The sequence below is a fragment of the Pygocentrus nattereri genome, chromosome 11 (genome assembly GCF_015220715.1).
Source record: "Pygocentrus nattereri isolate fPygNat1 chromosome 11, fPygNat1.pri, whole genome shotgun sequence".
NCBI classification, from domain to species: domain Eukaryota; kingdom Metazoa; phylum Chordata; class Actinopteri; order Characiformes; family Serrasalmidae; genus Pygocentrus; species Pygocentrus nattereri.
The window spans coordinates 9,812,875-9,833,465 of NC_051221.1; the positions used below are offsets into that span (position 1 = coordinate 9,812,875).

The window sequence follows — 20,591 nt, forward strand, 5'->3', positions numbered from 1 at the left end:
GTATTGATCTGTTCCACTCATATCTTTACTTTAGACTACAGCCCTGTAAGAGCTGGATTAGTTTAATCGAAGTACTCGCTGTAATTTAAACGAGGTCTGTGAATTTAACCTCTTCACAAAGAGGCTGAAAATGGACGGTTCTGCTTTTTAATTAGATTATAAAATAATGTCTAAATGCTGTCATCACGTTTTCTTAAACTACACAAAGTAATCTGAAGCTGAATGTTTGTAGATTTTTCTCGTGAGCTGTCATTTAGAGAAAATAAGTGCATAAGAGTAAAATCCTGACTTTTAATCAGAGCTTCATTACAAGCATTAAATGTCTGAAATGTGCAAACATTTGTGTTTGTGTTATCAGTAGAAGTACTTGGATGCTGCTCCCATATGAATCTGTATTTCACCATCATTTGCTTCCACAAGTTACAATGCAAAGTGGAATAAAACTGTAATATGAAATATTGTATGTAATAATAAATAATACTTTTAAGTTATATGTCTGTTGTCAGAAGAAAACCCTTTTATCTCCAGTATGGGAACTTTACAGGAGAAGGAAAAAACACAGTTTACTTTTAATGTAAGTCAGTGGAACGAGACATTTTTCCTGGTCGTCTTGGGCCGTTTCTTTTGGTCCGTTCATCATGAAATTTACACACAATGTAAAGAACAACAGGCATTTTCTAATTATGTCAAAAGGTTTTCTTCTGACAGCAGTGATCTATTACATAATGTTATACTTTTGTATGATAAAATATAGTCATTGAAATTCTGGGGGAAAAACCAAAAAAACTTAATCTGGTCTTAACTCTGCTACTACAAAGTCTTGGTCTTGGCTTAGACTCGACTGCTGTGGTGTCTTGATTTTGACTTGGACTCGATTGCCACAGTGTCTCTGTGTTGACTCGGACACAGCTAATACAAAGTGGTGGCTATGACTGACTTAATAAATACAAAGTCTCTGTCTTGGCTCTGACTTGACTCCTACAGAGCGTTTGTCTTGACTCTGACTCCACTACAAAAAAGTCTCAGTGTTGGGTTGCACTGAACTACCACAAAGTCCTGGTCTTTGTTAAGCCTTGACTACTAAAAAGTCTCAGTCGTGACCCGAACTGTGTCCAGTTCTTTGTCTTGACTCCGAGCTGCCACTAGTAGGGTCAACTACAACTCTGTGATGATTTAGGGATGCAGTTTTTATGATGCTGATTGATGGACTTTCTTTGTTAGCTACATCAGCCTCGTAGCTCCATTACAAACCAGTACAAAACTACAGGAGCAAACTTGGGACACCGAACCGATCGACTACATCGGAGTAAAGGGGGATTCGTGTGTTGAATTTTTGCCAAACTGTTTCCTTAATGGAAACGATTTTATGGCATCAGTCTCTCTCTCTCTCTCTTTCTCTCTCTCTCTTTCTCTCTCTCTCTCTCTCTCTTTCTCTCTTTCTCTCTCTCTCTCTCGCTCTTGCTTTCTCTCTCAACAGCAGGGACCAGGAGGACAAATGGAAGAGCAAATGGGTTTCTAATTGGCTGGGGATTTCTCTCTCTCTCAGCTTTCAATTACTCAGAGAGAGGCAGAGTGACAGACAGCCAGAGAGAAAAAGAAACGAGTGAGAGAGAGGGGGAAGAGTGGGAAGTGTTTTGAGTTTAAATAATGTTTTGGAACTCTGGGTCTAATTAAGTTCGCCTGCTATTGTCGGAATTAATTAAAGCAATCTGTAATTACGTATTAATGTGCTAACGACAAAACTGTTTAAGCGCCTGGTTTAATACAGCCTTGAAAATGTGCCTCAATCAGCACTCGCAGAAATGCTTAAAAATTGATTCAACTAGCCACTGATGTTATTGCAGGTGCGTTCAGTCTGAGCATCTGCCAACTGCTGGGACAGAAATGTAATGTGTAAAGCTTTGGTCGGTTTGGTTAAATTTTACAGCTTAACATGTAAGAGGAGTTCAGTAGAGTGAGTCTGAAACACCTCTCTATTTGAAGGGCCATATAGCCCTAACACTTCACCCTACCCCTCTATCTCAGCACTGATCAGGACACCCTATCCCAGCAAACATGCAAAACAAAGAGCTAAGGGCTAAGTGGTAGGGGCGAGGGGTGAAATGGGATTGGGTCATTGTGCATTTTATCAGATCTTCTTACCAGATATGTGCACTTTGTGGTTTCTCAATTGCAGATTGTAGTAGATCTGTTTCTCTGTGTGCTTTATTGGTCCCAAATTAATTTCTTGCTCCCAAATTGGTTAGACCCACTCAGAGAGCCTTATGGACCATATTGCACCTTTGAAGGGAACATTTTATCGTTCGTACCTTAATGTACAGCAATGTGCCTGTGCAAAACCTCTTTCAAAACCATTATCCATGTAATCTCAGACCCATTCAATGGTGTTGAGGCCTGGACTCTGGGGTGGTCAGTCCATTGTTCAGCATCTTCGGCTTGATTTTCTCCTCCCTCTCAGAGATGAAAGCTTTAAGGGCTGTTTATCTGAAGGGGTCAGTGTTGGTGTCCAACAGGTCTTGTACAGTTTTTAGGAGTCTGTGTCTGTGAATCATTTTTTGAGTTTGAGTTGAGTAGTACATGTTCAGAAATATCATTATATTCAGAGCCCGTAAAACACTGTTCAGGTCAGCTCTATCCAGTGTCGGGTTGTTCACTGTGAGATATTGAATGTGGCCCGTGAATGTGCTGCTGTGGGAGAGCCAGCTGCTTTAATGAGGGTCTAAATGGAAATGGCTTTGAGACTGAAGCCTCTGACAGAAGAGAACGCCTGCTCGGCCTACGCATTGCAATTTTTAGGTGTGTATGAGTATGAGCGATATTTTGGAGTGGGGCTCTGTGTGTGTGTGTGTGTGTGTGTGTGTGTGTGTGTGTGTGTGTGTGTGTGTGTGTGTGTGTGTGTGTGTTGGGAACAGTCTGAATATACAGTAGAACAAAGTATTCTAAGGCAGGGTTTCTTAACCACTGGGAGAAGGACCACAAGAGGGCTACGAAGCACCCCTTGGTGGTCCTTGGACCTATACTGAGGGGAAGTCAGTGGTCCATTATGGGCCTGTAATGCCATTTTGTCATAAGAGGCAAAAAAAGTTGATTTAACAAAAAAAGAAATATAAAATGGTTTCAGACAGTTTCAGCATTAATACAGCCCTCAGAAACAGCACACAAAGGCAGCTTTGTCAGGTTTTTTGCCTTTTGCCTCTAGAAACACCTGACCTTTCAGTTGTCCACTCACTGATACTTCACTGATACACATCACATATTGCAAGATTGGCACCCACATGTTGAAGATTTTTATGCAATAACGTCATGTTTTCTAGTGATAAACAGGTGAGACCTAGGCTGGAAAAGGATGAGAACCTCTGTTCTCAGATGCCTGATTGAATAAAAAAGACTCATATTAGAATAAACAAAATAATACCAATATAAAATGTAGTACAGTGATCATAAGAACACTGTCGGTGTTCATTTAACAATTTTCTGTCCTTGAGGAAGCCCAGTATTAATTGTAGGCTCTCACAGATGTTTAAATTATTGAAACTCACGTGATTCTAAACAGTGGTGCGGTTAGGGTTAGTTTGGACCAGGGTTAGGGCTAGGACCAGGGTGAGGGTTGGGTTTAGGTTTTGGGTTGTTATTAGGGTTAGGGTTAGGATTAGAGCAGGTTTAGATAATTATGATCAGTTTTTTAGCTTTTTAGTTGAACATGATTTGATAGTAAATTCAGTATCTACAAAGCCTCTAAAGTGGACTATTCAAATAAAGTGTTACCAGTTGTAGTTATCATGCTTTACTTAGTTTGGCTAATCAATCATTAAATTAAATCCGGTGTATTAGTGATGAAATCAGGTGAAATCATTTTATATCACAATTTGAAAGAGTGCAATTTTAACTATACCCTACATCATCAACAATATTGTCTTAAGTTTTAAGCAACATGGCGGCTTGAGTTGCAGAACGTCCTCCAAATGATCGTCTTGTCTCTTCTGAGACCTGCCCCTGGCTGTGATTGGTCCAAATCACTACACATTCCTTCTATGAGCTCCTTGTTTGTTCTATGAGTGGTTCACTGCACAAAGCAGGCAGCACAGGCCACTATAACAGGCATAAAGAAGTTACATTTATCTACACTGAAAACGATGCTTTGACTTGAGTTTTTCTCTAACAGTGCTTAAAAATCCCAGACGCTACAGACTCTGTCTCCACCGTCTCCTCTTATTATGCGTGTTAATAGTGAAGTAACCGGTCAGATACAATATTACAGAGAATGGTGGTGGATAATAAGGGGACAGAGCTGAAAGTGTGTCTGTTTGTTAGGAGGAATAACACGCACTCGGCTAAAGCATTTAGGAAACTGAAACTGAAACTGTGGAACGGCGTTGCTCTGAAAAACTGCGCTTCTATAATATTTCAGTACTAATACTTTCAGTTTATCGTGCTTTAGTGTGTTTGACCTTTTTTTACATCAGTAACGGTAGCTAACAGTAGCTGCCTGGCTAACTAGCTTTATTACTTTGATTACGTGTTTACGTTTCAGCTGTGCGCATATGCTCGGTTGCTAGGTAACGGACACGGCAGTTGATTGTCGACTTCGATCGAGTAAGTGAAGGTTTCTTAACTTGAGAAGATGCTGTAAGACAAGATTCCTAAATTAAGATTAAGTTTTGCTTCTGTAGCAGGAACAGTTACAGTGGAGAACTATGACTGTGTGTGTGTGTGTGTGTGTGTGTGTGTGTGTGTGTGTGTGTGTGTGTGTGTGCGCGCATGGTTTGGAAATGTGCATCCATGTGCGTGTCGGATTGATGCGTGTCCTGTTTGATCCAGTCAGTGTGGTGCAGACTGATAGCTTAGCAGCTTTGCAGATGCCTTTATCGTCTTGCTATAGCTAATAGGATTCACCCTCAGTAGCACCACACACGTTCATGCACCGCACACAGCACGTATGGATAAAGACGTTTCACTACAGGCAAAGTGGAAAGAATGAGAGAGAAATGAGATAGAGAGATGCTCATGATAGAGACTGTGAAAAGAGAGATGTGAAGACAATGTGTATGTTCAAAAGAGCGAGTGAGGACAAGGAAGAAAAGGGTTGGTGATGCAGGGTTAAAGACAGGTGGGAAGAAGAAGCAGCTTGAGAAAGAGAGGAAGGAGGTTTTATAGGGTGTTCTAATAATATCTGGTCGACAGTGATGTGTAAACGTGAAGGAGATGTTCTAGATGTGGAGAGGTAGCAGATGTTCCAGATGTGAAGAAGTGTGAAGTTTTAGATGTGGAGATTTAGAGATTGCTGTAAATGTGAAAGTTTATAAGATGTTGTAGCGACTCAAGATATAATTCAGACTCTGACCAGAGACTCAACACTTGACTCAGACTCTCACCTCGGAGACTTGAGATTGAGACTGGCTCCTGAAATTTAAGACTAAACTCTGTTTCACACCATGGAAACTTGAGATTCAGATGGTCCTCCATCTCAGGCACTCGAGACAATACTTGAACCTCAGTAACTCTGGACTTGAAACTCCTACCTCTCAAACACTTGAGGCTCAACTCAGACTTGCACTTCAGACTTAATACTCTGTCTCACACCTCAGAGACTTGAGACTCGACTTCGATTCGCACCATGGAGACTTAAGACTTTGACGGACACTTTACTTTCAAGACTAGTTTCAGTCTCACATTTCAGAAACTAAAGACTTAAACCTCAGAGACTCTGGACTCGGAAGTTATACCCCAGCAAATCAAGATTTGACTTTGACTTGCACCTCAGAGACTTGAAACTTGACTCGGTCTCACACCAAAGACACTTGAGACTTTTCTCAGATTTGTACCCTGGAGACTCAAGAGACTCACACACTTCAGAGCCACGGACTTGAGGTTTGCGTTTGATTTGAACTCTACAGACTCAATCTCGCACCTCAAGACTTGACTCAGACATGTGTCTCAAGGGCTTGAGACTCTACTCTGACTTTCACCCAAGAAATTGAATGTCTCACCTCAAGGACTTGAGACACATCTGAGACTCGCACCTCTAAAACCCAAGACTCACCCCGAACTTGCACCTCTATACTCTACTCTGAATCGTGCCTCAGACTTGAGACTTTATTTGGACTTGACTCAGTCTCGCACCTTGATGACCTCAGAAACTCAAAGCTAAACTCTGGCATACATCTCAGAGACTCAAAAGTTGACTCAGTCTCACAGTCTTGTCTTAGACTTGTATCCCAGAGACTTGAGTCTCAACTCTGACTCACCTTACAGACTTGAGACTTGACTCAGACTCACGCCTCAGACTTCAGACTTGATTCCAGATCATGCCTTAGAGACTTGACTCGACTTAGTCTCGCACTTTAAAGACTTGAGGCTTGAATAAGACTCCTACCTCAGAAACACTAACCATGGACATACACCTCAGAGACTCAGTCTCACAGCTCAGAGACCAGAGTCTTGTCTTGGATCAGAGTCTTGAGTCTCTTGACTCTGACTCACCTCACAGACTTGGGATTTGACTCGGAGTTGCACCTCAGAGACTCAAGACTTGACTCTGACTTGTGGATCAGAGACTTGAGACTCGACTGAAACTAGAACCTCAGAGAATCTATTCTGTACTCAAACTAGCACCTCAGAATCGACACTTCATTCGGACTCATAGCTCATCATACCTCATAGACTCTACTTGTCTTGACCAAGTCTCACACCTTAATTGACTTGAATCAGACTCCCACCTCAGAAACTCAACATTGAGCATGGACATACACCTCAGAGACTCTAAATTAGAGTCAGTCTCAAAATAGACACCAGTCTCAGACACTCGAGACTGTACTTGGATGAAACTAGACTTGGACTCCCATCTCAGAGACTCAAGACCACCTTCTGACTTGTACCTCAGAGGCTGAAGACTTGACTTAGACTTACTTTAATGAACATCAATGGGCATTGGTATATGGGTTGTTCTGGGTGTGGAGGGGTGGAAGCTATACTACACAATAATAAAGAATTATATACTTTATTAATGTTGCATCTTCCTCACACCTTAGGTGTTCTGGATATGGAGGAATACAGGGTTGTTTGGTTGTGATGGGCCAGTAGGTGCTCTGCATGTGCTGGAGTGCAGGGTGTTCTAGGTAAATCAGAGCTAGATGAAAGTTTGTGCTCCTTTCCTGCAGAGACAGGTAGAGCAGCGATATTTTTAGCTCTCTTGGTAGGAGTACTTTTTTTTTTTTTTTTTTTTAACCAGCAGTAAAAAGACTGCTAGCTTAGACAGGATTTGCATTAATGTGGGTGCGGATGACAGTGTGAGAGTCAGATGGCAGTGAAATAGTCGTGCGAGTGCGAGAGCGATGATGTCTGACTGACAGCTCGGTCACGAGCCATGATTTAAACCCTCCACATCAGTACAGCGCTCACGCGGAGAGCTTATTAGCACGTCAGCATGTTAAAACTCCAACACAACCACTTTATGCTTTCTGTCTCTCTTTGTCGTTCTCACCATGTGTCTGTGTTTGTCTCTTGCTCTCACTCTCAACAGTGCCTTGTATCACTCATGATAAAATCACGCTGTAGGTTTAAGTGAATATTTTCTCACATGTAGTGGATTGAAACAAGCAGAGAAATCGTCCGGAAAGTGCAGATTGTGGGAAGTGAGATCGTTTGTTGCCATTTGAATCTGTTTTGTGTACAGTTGTGTTTTTTGGAACCATCGTTTTCATTTTTGCTGTATTGGTGTTTTTGCCGGAAGTACAGGCTCAAATTGACTCTAAATGTAACTAACTGTGTAATCGGTAATGTCATTGCATTATGTAGTGTAGCAATGCCACAGTAATAGCTCTAGACCTCTAAACCCCAATTGTAGGTGCGTTTATTTTACCAGTGGAGATCCAGTAATGTGACTTGACCTCTCAATTCATACGGGATAAAGTGTCTATCTAGTTTCCCCAAATTATCTCGGATAGCCTGGTTTGAAACATCAGAGCTGAGATGTTCATGTCAACATCTTTGGATACACTCAGAATACAGTTTATTCATTTATTCATTCATTCTTAAACCACTTTTTAGGGTCACGGTAGCAGTAGAGAAAGCAGAGAATCCTAGGGCACCCTGCCCCCTGCAACTACATTAAGGTCATTCTGGGGGACCCTGAACCACTTCCAGTCCAACTTGAAGATATAATCCTTCCAGCAGGTCCTAGGACAGCCTTGGGCTCTTGTCCTGACAGGCTGTGCCTGATAAACCTCTAATAGGAGATGGCTAGGGGGCATCCTCATCAGTTATCAGTTTGCAGCTGAGTGTGAAGCGGTTGGTATGCAAATCAGCAGTTCCAAGTCTCCAAGTCCGTAGTCCTAGCCTGGAATAGGATGCCCGCTCCAGGTAGGGGGAAAGGACCTGCCCCAAGTGGAGGAGTTTCATTATCTCAGGGTCTTGTTCATGAGTGATGGGACGAGGAATGGTAAGATTGGCCGCAGGCTGGGACAGGCAGCAGCAGTAATGGGATCACTGTACCGGACTGTAGTGGTGAAGAGGGAGCTGAGCCATAAGGCTGTGAGCGGTGGGTAATGACTGAGGGACTGAGATCAAGGATACAAGCGGCGCCGGGTGGCGGGCTCCAGTCTACTTGAAGGGGTGAGGATCACAGTCATTTGGGAGGAGCTCAATGTAGAGATGTGTAGAATTTCAAGCCTTTCGGAATCCAGGGAGCCAGCCTGTTGTCTGCTACAGTAGAGTTTATTGTTGTGCCCTCAAGGTCTCAGACACACAGCTAGCCCATAAGACATTGGGCTAACACAGTTATATAGCTGGACTGATGCAAAGATTAGACCCAGCTCATACAGAACAAGTAACAGGTGTGACAAACACGACCATATAGGGATAAACAAGAATAGACAGATGTTCTAAATACAGTCACAGCACAGGCACACACAATACAGAGTATGTAACACAGATATAGCACAATTCAAACCAATAAATTCCTTCAGCTGCTTGTCATCCACTGATTGATAGGAACCAGTTGAGGTGGTTCAGACATCTGATCTGGATACAACTTATATCTTGTATTTAATATTTTATTTATGTTAGCATTTTTTATTATCTTTTCTTTTTGGATACCTTCCACCTCAACATCTTGCAGTATCTTACAAATATGACAGCTTGAAGTCATTCCCCAGACATGGAATGCATGAATTTGCACAAGTCTTGCTCATCCAGGCTTGTTTCATGTTCTCTTTTGGATGATTTTGGCAAGTTTTGAATACGGCCTGTCTCTTTCCACCACTCTTTGCACGCTGTTTTTCTTTATCATTTTATTACCAAGAAACAATTTTTGTCAGATTAAAGCAACTCCGTTTTTTCTTTCTATGTTTTTCAAAATGTTAATGAACTGTAGAGTCATGTGAGTTGGATCTTTGGTTTGGACAGAAGTATTTGAGTGTCTCCACATTTATCCCAAGCTCCAAAATGGTAAATTTACATGAGTAGAGAAAAACATCTTTAACTTTTAAATCAAAGTTAATATAAAGAGATTTTATTATAAATAATTTTGGATCATTTCTGTTGGACCATTCTTCATGAATTTTTATATAATGTAAAAGACAACTGGTATTTTCTAATAATGTGAAATAAAATACAAAAATGCACATACAGATTTTGAAGATACAACTTTTGAGAATAGCTGTTAAGTGTATGAAAGGGGTTTTGATTGGCCGATTCCCCGGTCATTTTCCTCATTGGTAGAACAGACTCTGGAATCTTCCTGAAGTTTGTATTAGTGCAGTGCTGCTGCAACTCAAAATATAACTGTAACCCTGCGTTCACACCTTTAGCAAAGACAATGCAACAACATACTGACTGTAGAGACAAGGGGATTAAATAAAAGGGGATTAATTAAATATAAGCACCAGAATTTTTAGATTTAGCGGGAACGCATCTGATTTGTGCTTGGCGTCAGTGAAACCATGGCAGTGGTTTGGTCAGTTGGAGTTCAGAAATCAGCGATTTGGGTTACTAGGCAAAAAAGTTGCTGCTGGTGTGAACGCAGGCTGTTTGCTGGTTTCATTATGGGCTCATCAAGGGCCTTGTGTACCTGTGTCTTGTATAAAGCGGGTCTAGCTTGTTAATTGGGCACTGAAATGAAAAGCAATATGTTCCATATCACTGATACCACACAGAGGCTGTATGTGTGAAAAATGCATCATGGTTAAAATGGATATTCAGTTCAAGTGTTTCTCTGTGTGTGCAGGTACTCATCGTGGCTGGGCTGCTGTACAAATGCGGTTGCTTCATGAGCTGGTTTACGCATCTCGCCGCATGGGGAACCCGGGCCTCTCCGTCCGCCACCTGTCCTTCCTGCTGCAGACCATGCTGGACTTCCTGTCTGATCAAGGTCTCACATGCACGCACAAACATATACACCTGTCAGAACTTTTAAAAATGTCCTTAAACTTTTTATGGCAAGGCTAACAATAGGCTGTCTCTGTCTTTGAGTTTGTTCTTCTCCTTATTAACGTGATTTCTCAGTGCCGTTGTTGCGTTTATTTTGCTATGTAAAGATCAGGAAATTTATACCTTTTCATTTAGTTTGGCACAAACTACCATTTTAACCAAGCAAACTCTTGGATAGGAATACACCTCACACTTCACCGTTACTCTGATTAAGGAGATTTCATAGCGATGGGAATGTGTTCTGAATATTAAACAGCTGTCACAGTGCATCCAACAATAAAAGCAACATGGAACTTCTTTTACACCGGGATAGAAAACACTGTAGCACCCAGAAAGCTGCAGTTCTGATACATTTTAACTATGACCAACTTGGATATGCACACCCACGAGCTACTCTGGGGTCACATTTTCATCAGTTAAAGAGAACAAAGTGTTTGAAAGTATTACCAACACGTAGAATCAATATCACTGTATAAATAGTTGTGGCTGTGCTAGACTGGGAATAATGCTAAATGCCACATGTCCCACCCTTGTTGTGATGTCAGCAGTCATTAGCGTTTAAACCAGCTTTTGGCCACAAGAGTTCCAGTGTGCACTTTTGACAATGATTTAGGTCAGAGGTCGGCAACCCAAAGAAGAGGCATGTTATCCTTTCAACAAAAATCAGTCCGCCTTGGGGGCCACAACATTTTATGTCCATTGTACTCTATTGGCTGTAAATATGTCTCAGTATGGGGTAAAGTACTAGTATAGGCTAAAAATTACCATACAAATGGAAATGCAGACTTACTTTGTTCTTCTTTAACCTTTAGCTCAAATATAGGTGCTTTTCTCGCATCTCCGACAGGAAACTTTTCTGCAGAAGTTAGTTTCTATTAAAATAGCTCTCAGCATTCGACTTTTTACGAGGCTGAAGTCGCTTCTCACTCACCAGCTTCTTGGTCAGATTTTTCTGTTCCACCCTAAATGGTCCCTGACATGCTAGAATGTAACTGCTGTACCGTTTAAGGTGGAATAGCAAAATTCATACAAGACGCTACTTCAGCTTTGATTAGCAGGTATGGACTACATTAACTCCAGCATTTAAGACCATTTATTACTAAAACTGTGCTAGAACGATCAGCATAATTTTATTTTATACAGTGCTTTTTCCCCTAAAATAAATAATTGCTTAGTCATACCAGAGAAGCAACTTTGATGAGTATGAAGTTGCGTGCTAAATTGAAGTACATCCAAAAGATTAGCATATACACTATTTTTGTCATCAGAACTATACACACTGCACTTTTTGTAATTTTGCTGGGATTTTGAGCTGCAGCCTCGTTCAGAAGCTGGTACCTTGAGCTTTTTGTAATGCAGCTTATGTCTTCATTGCTCAGTCTGACATACTAGCACCTCTAAAGAGACAGAACTAATCCTTCTGGCATTGGTCAAGATGTTCTGATTCCTGGGACACAGTTGGTAAGTCCTCTTGGTTGTTGCCATGCCAGCGCCAGGGAAAAAAGTGGCTGGTTGAGTGTCACTTTTGAAAATGGGCAAAGCTTTGAACAGACAGTAAATAGAATAATGCCACATTTTTCTTATCTGTGCAAAATACCATCAGTTATCCACGTGTGTAGACTGATTTATTTACAGCCGAATACATTGCACACACAAACCACGCTTCACCTGAAAAGGCTGTTCTGCTCACAAAATCTTGTTTTTCTTATGTAATTGAAAAGTTACAGTAAAAAAAGTCAAACATTACTTCAGCGGTTTAGGAAGGCAAGTTGTCCCCAAACTTTTGACAGGCGGTGAGAGTACACTTTCAGTTATAGTTCAGTCACTCGCTGCTGTAGGCAGTGCTTGACTTTCTCTCAGACGAAGCTCTCACCCTCTCACATGCACATTCAAAATGAAAATTCTGTCACAGACTGTCTCGTAGATCGAACAGAGCAGCATTCAGTTAGAACCATAAAAAACATTCAGGTGAAGAAAGGAAACGAAAGACAGACAGTAAGCTTACAGTTGCTCACCTTAAAACCACCTTAAATGTGTTTTAATCTTTTCAAATCCTTGAGACCACCAGTGGTTCCAAAACACACTTCGTCATGTTCTTCATAACTTTCATATTTCATAAGCTACATTCAGAAGCTGGGGGTCGTATGAGGCTGTAACTCTTCTTTCCCGTCAAATAGACGGTGATGTCATTTTAAACCCTTATAATAAAAGCTGAACTTTGTTTTTCTGCTGAAAGTTGAGCCATTTTTCCACAAATCTGGGCTATAAACTATAAACAAATGGTGTCTCTTCAGTGATCTGCTCTGTAAAAATGATTTTTATACAATAAAGGACGTCTGAGATTTTTGGCTTTCAGCAGTAAACTGTAAGCATATAGCAATTTTGTAAAAACCATAAAGCACATGTTCTGTTCATTTGAGATTTTTTAACAAAAATAATTAAAAAAATAAAATTTACATTTATTTCATGCAGTTACTGAATAATTTGCCTTACGATTTGGTCACATAAATTCAGATGGACAAATGAAAATATACCCTGGTCAGGAAGAGGTTAAATGGTTAACTCTGCTTTAAGTTGACATTTCTCCATTAAAAACACTGGATTTAATGGCACAATATGTGTTGCCGTTTTTGCATCATGATATGATATAATCTTAATACAGAATTGGAAAAAAAAGGATAACGACTTTCACATTTATTTGTTTGTTTGTTTGTTTGTTTTTTATTTGTATATTCATTCGTTTGTCTATTTTTGCAATTCCCCCCGAGATCCCCCCCAAAAAGACAGCAGTGCTTGTTGAAGGGTAGCACAAGTCATTTCCTTAGAAAAATAATAAAGAATTTAAACAGAAGTGCAGTAACATGTAACAGCTGCTCCGTTTAAGGTGGAACGGAGAATTCAGATAAGAAGCTGGCTTTGTTTTTTTTTTTTAATTTGCTCTGGTAAGAATTTTGAGATATTCACTAGACTTGTGTTATGTAACGATTTGATCATCACTAAATGATCTCACTCTGCCATGATATCCAGTGATACTGACGATGATGATATTATTGCACAATTTAACGATTTTTCTTTCAGTTCAGTTTTCTTCTCTTTCTCGTATTTAGGGTTTTCTCCTATCACAGGCTTTGTCGCGTGGTGTCTTCGTCCACGTAGTTTGCACAGCTGCCATGTGCTCAACGTGCACATTTGAGATGTGACCGTGTTTGAGATGTTTGGACTGTACTGTTAGCTGTTAGTTAAAGTAGATAAATGATGATGGTATTTAAGATCATCACTCTGGCTAATATGTGTTTCACATATGACTAATAAACTGTCAAACATGGTGTCAAACTGTCCTGGTGGCAGGTAGCAGCAGCTAAGCATGCTACGCTTTCACACCCTGCAGCCCAGGTTTATTCCTGGCTCGGTGAAGATCCACTGACAGGCCTTTAAAGGATCGAGACTCAAATCTGAGGGTGTGAGCCTGTTGTTGTTTGTGGAGCTGTTAGTGAAGCTGCTCTTGCTCCTCTATACTGACCTTGTTAGCACCAGAGGCAAGCGTCAGCTCAGCAAAGAGGCTAAAACAGCTCAACACATCACAGGTTCATGTCAGTATTTGCCACTGGAGTGCATCTTTAACCATCAACAGAGCGAGAAATATTGAGTTTCACCCAGACGACACAGAGAAATCTAGCTTTTAGGGACACTGGGTTCATTTGGAATGTTTTGGCTTTCACTGAGATGTTGTTGCCAGATGCTCTCTGCACAAACACATGCTGTGCTTAATCACTGTTCTTTTAGACCCAGCTTTTCTGCTTGGTTTAACATGTGTAAAAGGACAACAACAGGCCCAATCCGCAAGACCAACAAAGTGCTCTTTTACAAAAGCTTCATGTTTTAGTTTTTTAAAAGGCAAAAAAAGAAACATTTCTTTTAAGTTAGGATTAATGTTAGGTTTAAGATTAGGAGGAAAATGATGTCATTATATGTCAATATATGTATCGAAAAATCGACTGCTAGATGCATCGCGATGCTGACATGGGCAATTCTGAACTGATTCACAAATGTCAGAAATCGATTAACCTTTAAATATTTAATTTATAACGTAATGCTGATGGAACGCAAAAAGTGGAACTTGGAAGTGTGGAAGTGCAGCACCCGACAGTCTCTGGCAGCACATGACAAAAACACATCTGGATGAGCGAGACTTTAGGGGACTTTAATGCTCATGTTGACAAAGACTGGGAGACCTGGAGAGGCATGATTGGGAAGAACAGCCTGCCCGATCTAAACCCAAGTGGTGAATTGTTATTGGACTTCTGTGCCAGGCATGGATTGTCCATAACAAACACGAGGTTCAAACACAAGGATGTTCATAAATGTACATGGTACCAGAGCTCCTTGGGTCAGAGGTCAATGATCGACTTTGTTGTCGTTTCATCTGACTTGGGACCATATGTTCTGGACACTCAGGTAAAGAGAGGTGCTGAGCTGTCATCTGATGGCCATCTGGTGGTGAGTTGGATCAGATGGCAAGGAAAACTGATGGTCAGACCTGGTAGGCCCAAGCGAATAGTGAGGGTGTGCTGGGAACGACTGTCAGAGGCCTCTGTTCAGAATGATTTCAACTCCCACCTCCAGGAGAGCTTTTCTCATGTCCCGGGGGAGGTAGTGGACATGGAGTCTGAACGGACCCTGTTCAAAACCTCCATTGTGGAAGCTGCCAGGCAAAGCTGTGGCCAAAAGCTTGTGGGTGCCTGTCAGAGCGGTAACCCAAGAACCCCCTGGTGGACACCAGTGATGAAGGAGGCCGTTAAGCTAAAGAAAGAGGCCTTTAGGGACTGATCTGAAAACATCCACAGGTGTGTTTCTGTCCCTCCTTCCACTGTGAGAAGACCACTCAGTGCTATGGTTCTGAAAGGATGTGTTGCTGTTCAAGAAGAACCTCACTGAGAAATGGAAGAACGATAGTTCTGAAGCTGTACGAGGCACTGACCACCCCAGAGTCCAGACCTCATCACCACTGAATGGGTTTGAATACTTCAGAAAACGACCAACCAGCTTCTAAGACTGAACTTTGGAAGTGTGGAAAATATCCCTGCAGGTTTATTAGAGAAACTGAAAGCGAGTCTCCTGAAAAGAGTGGAGACAATAAATACTGAAAAATCTGTTACTGTACTAAAATCATTAAAAATGTGCTTAATGGACTTTTTTTTTCTACTGGAAATTAAATGAAAAAAGGTCATTTCTGGCCTTTGCATAGTATATAAAACATATGAGAACATGTAGGTACGGTGATGTTTGATTTCTCTTTCTGCGTCTCTGTGGAGGGATGTCTATTATTCTTTGTGTTGTTCACCACTGATCCGCTAGATTGGTCTCTCTGTGGAAGTGCCCTGTCCAACCTTCTACATCTTCCTCAGGCAGACTCACCTACAAATCCACATTTCCTCTCAATTGCTTTGTTTGACCTCTGCTAGCCATTCTGATCTGAGCCAAGTTGAGCTGTGCCCAGGGTCACGTGACCGTAATTCACCCTCTGCTGCTCAACTGAGTTCCTGCTGAGGAGGAAGCTCACAAGCCCCCTGAGCCCCAAGCACAAGAAACAACACAGCAACAGCAGCAAGAAAGAAGGTAGAAGGTAGTTTGTAAAGTGTAATACACACTTTAAAAAAGATGGCTCTTCTGCCATGGTTCTTCTGATGGTTCTTTAGTAAAGAAAATGGTTCTGTATAGAACCGTGAACACTTGGCATGATTAAAAGGTTCTTTGCAATGTGAAATGGTTCCTCGGATGAATGGAAAATGTGCTGTATCTGGTTCTAGGTAGAACCTTTTGGAAAAGGTGTGCTATGTAGAGGCTTTGCTATTACAATGTTAAGCTTGTAACCTTAGAAGAACCTTTTTTTTGTGCTATATGCTATATTTTGTGATATAGAACTGTTTTCAAAGAAGTTCTGTACAGAAGCATACACAGCACATCCTACCACGCCCAGCTTCTGAATGTAGCTTATGAAATAAGAACGTTGTGAAGAATAAGTATGTTTCGGAACCACCGGTGGTCTGAAGGAGTTGAAAAGGTTAGTCCTGCAAAGGCCTCTGTGAGTATTAATGGTTCTATATAGAACCATTTTAGAGAGCATTTATAGAATTTTTGTATATAGTTTTTTTTCTTCATTGCTTTTTGACAAAAATTATCGAATGTCAGCCCATTCAGTCTACAGCAGTTTTGCCCCACCCATTGATGAAGTTATAAGTAGTGTTTCTGCCGGTACTGCTTTTTTTTTTTTTTCCAGAAAGACACAATACAGAATTTTTTAACAAACCCAAAATACCTTCTTGTGATTTTACTTTTCAAAATGATCCCAAAGGGAACATTACATAACATTGCAAACGCTAACCAAACAGAAAGCACATTTCCAGATGCAACATTTATTTCATTCATTTTTACATGTTCTGAACTGTACTCTGAACTTTCATACCACCCAGCAAATGACATGCGTTAGTCAACTGCCAGGTCCTGGAAGCCATGAGCAATGTGCACAAAAATGAATTAAACAGCTAAAAAACAAACCACTCTGCAGCAGGAACAGTGGTATTTTTATGGATAAAATGGTGGATATAATGCTTATTATCTCCTATATTGGTAACAGTAAATCATGCACTGAAATGGAACCAAAAACCAAAGAAACACCAGTGTTTTCAAGTCAAATCAAACTTGTAGAAACCTGGAGAAATTTGTGTTGGACAAATCTTCTCTCCGTGCTCAACACAAATGAAGATTATGAATCGCTCATTGAACGTCCCTTATATAAACCATGTGATAGTTCCACGTCACTGATCACTATTGATCTGCTGCTGATAAAAGGAAAATGAAGAAAACAAATAGCAGTTTTCATCACTATTTCTCAATTCCTTTGTCATTTGAATGATTGGGTATATATTGTATTAAAAATTGAAATGAGCATTTTTGACTGAAAGGCAAAGGTAGCTGGAATCTCAGTGTGTCCCTACTAACAATATCATTAAAACTGAAAAGCAGTATCTCAGTATGCTAGTATGGATGTTATGCACAGAGGTTTGGTTTGAAATGCAGTCAGGACTGTCCAGTGGAGGTGATAGGAACCAGGCATCTGAAGTTCCTGGCTAAAAGCTCCCTCACAGAAAGTTTTACATATAATGGTTATGAGTGCACTGCCTGATGTCTGAGACTTTGTTTTAGTATAGTTTGAAGACAAACTTTCTACCTGAAAAAGGCCTCTGTTACAGGCACATGCCGGGTGCGGCCTTAGGCAGTGGAATTCCCCTCTAAACTGTGTTGCCCACTTTCCCACGATTATTTATGTTCGCTTGCATGAAAAATGCCCACAGTCTCCTCAGAGATTCATACTTGATTAAACAAGTGTCTGTTCATTGAGGCCCAAATGCCTGGCTCAAAATTGGTTTGGGGCGACAGGTCTGAGTAGGAGGTGCAGAGGGAAAAGGATACGGAGAGCCGTACGCTGGCCGGCAGGCAGGAGCGGCTCATCAGAAGAGAGGCGCAACGAAGGAAGGCAGGCCTCTGTCTAATTAGTCGAGCCGTGTTCGTCAGGCTGGAAGTGTCAGCCGGGGTTATATTGTCTGGGTGGAGTAGTGTGATAACAAGCTATTTGGTGCTTCGGAGCTATTTTTGCCAGCAGTTGTGAAAATGAGGCGATGTGGCCAAATGAAGCGCTTTAATTAGAACGCATGTGCTGCGAGGAGAGTTTGGAGAGTTCCTGTGAAATCAGAGGTGTAAATTGCCGCATTGAGATTTGCTTTCACCGTTTGCTCTGGTGATGCTGTGAAATTCGAGGCTTTTTTAAATTGATGTTTAGTAGCACGTTCTCTAAATTTCCGGAACAGTTCTGGAAAAACACAAGGGTTGTAGCAGTAGAGTTGAAGACAGACCCTCAGATGTACACTGACAAAAATAAAACAAAGAGACACACACACATTATCTACACTGCTTATCCTTCTGGGTCGCACAGGGTGGCTGGAGCTTATCCCAGCTCTCATTGGGCGGAAGGCAGGAAGCACCTTGGACAGGTCACCAGTTCATTGCAAGGCCTAAGATAACAGAATATCAATTTAAAGAGCCCATATTACCATTTTTGTGCATTTTATTTTCCCCAAGTGTCCACTTACTTATGGCATTTTATGTACAAAAACAGTCTTAAAAGTCCTAATTCATCTTTAAATGACCACTTTCCAACATCTATTTAACCATTAGAATGAAATAGGATGTCCTTTATTTATGTGCCTTTAAAGGGCAACCTTCATAGAAAACAGACTTTTCCTCTTTTTAAAACATCTTTAATATGTGAAAAACCAATAAAGTTTAATGAAGTTTAAGTTTAAATAAAGTTAGTATGTAAAGTTTCCAGATGTCCCATTCGCTTTCCCAGTCCATGCAATCCGTACATGGAAACTAAGCTGCGAAAACAGCTTGTTTTTTAGTTTCTGATGTCACAAAAATGAACAACCACACATATTTACCTACGCGGTCTTCATCAATTTAACCCCGCCGGCTTATGCTGTTAAGACCTGTTTCAACCTGGATGTCTTTTTGAATGATGCACAGTACAGGACAGCCAGTCAGAGCAGATCTTGTTTACATATGTCAGTCTTAAAGGCACAGCTTGTTTAATTCTGGGAGATAAAGAGTGGTTGGTCATATTAATGATGAATTATGGCTCTTTCAGAGGTGAAAATCCACATATCTATGTCATTGTATGTCGATCTCAAAGAAAAAATTAAGTACTAGAATAATGTAGGACATGCACCCTTTAAGAATTATATGTAAATTACCTCTGTTTTGATGGGTTGCCCTGTATTGTGCCTCATTCAACTCAAGGTGGAACGGGACAATTTGAACGAGAAGATGGAGGATGAGAAGCGACTTCACCCACGTTAATATTCGAACATTGAAAGACATTTTACAAGAAACTGGCAGAGAAGTTTCTCGAAATGCGAGAAAATCAGCTACAGCTGACCTAAAGGTTTAAGCAGAGCAAAGTGAGTCCAAGTTCGTGTTTATATTTTCAGCCTGTATATCAGCACACACTGAGAGATACTTACAGCCGAGACGGTAAAACGGACAGAAAATGCTGTGGCTCTCAAGGTGGTTTGATTTTTTTTTTTTTTTTTTTTAAAGGATAAAACGGCTCTTCTTAACATTTCGGTTGTGACCCCTGAGCTAAGCCCACTAAGAGGCAATCAGTGCATGCCCGTTCGCTCTGTTGCTCGAATTTTGCGTGGATTGTCTGAGGCCTGTAGCAAAATTGTAGCGAATATTTTCACTATAGCTACACAAATAATTGTAGGCGCTACAGCTCCTGGCTACGTTTCATGAAACTGTAGCGACCACGCCTCCTGGCTACGTTTCATAAAACTGTAGCGACCACGGCTCCTGGCTACGTTTCATAAAACTGTAGCGACCACGCCTCCTGGCTACGTTTCATAAAACTGTAGCGACCACGGCTCCTGGCTACGTTTCATGAAACTGTAGCGACCACGCCTCCTGGCTACGTTTCATAAAACTGTAGCGACCACGCCTCCTGGCTACGTTTCATAAAACTGTAGCGACCACGCCTCCTGGCTACGTTTCATAAAACTGTAGCGACCACGCCTCCTGGCTACGTTTCATAAAACTGTAGCGACCACGGCTCCTGGCTACGTTTCATGAAACTGTAGCGACCACGCCTCCTGGCTACGTTTCATAAAACTGTAGCGACCACGGCTCCTGGCTACGTTTCATGAAACTGTAGCGACCACGCCTCCTGGCTACGTTTCATAAAACTGTAGCGACCACGCCTCCTGGCTACGTTTCATAAAACTGTAGCGACCACGCCTCCTGGCTGCGTTTCATGAAACTGTAGCGACCACGCCTCCTGGCTGCGTTTCATGAAACTGTAGCGACCACGCCTCCTGGCTACGTTTCATGAAACTGTAGCGACCACGGCTCCTGGCTACGTTTCATAAAACTGTAGCGACCACGCCTCCTGGCTACGTTTCATAAAACTGTAGCGACCACGCCTCCTGGCTACGTTTCATAAAACTGTAGCGACCACGCCTCCTGGCTACGTTTCATAAAACTGTAGCGACCACGGCTCCTGGCTACGTTTCATGAAACTGTAGCGACCACGCCTCCTGGCTACGTTTCAT

General features: G+C 41.4%; 1 protein-coding gene across 4 annotated transcripts in view; it reads left to right on the top strand.

Moving 5' to 3' along the window:
* The window catches only part of trappc9 (trafficking protein particle complex 9), a 383,326-nt gene that overhangs the window by 30,879 nt on the left and 331,856 nt on the right, over window positions 1-20,591 (top strand). For all 4 annotated transcript variants that reach the window (XM_017715936.2, XM_017715935.2, XM_037542854.1 and 1 more), the window contains one exon: window positions 10,223-10,366. In XM_017715936.2, coding sequence (XP_017571425.1) covers window positions 10,223-10,366 — 144 coding nt within the window. The remainder of the gene's footprint in view (window positions 1-10,222; window positions 10,367-20,591) is intronic.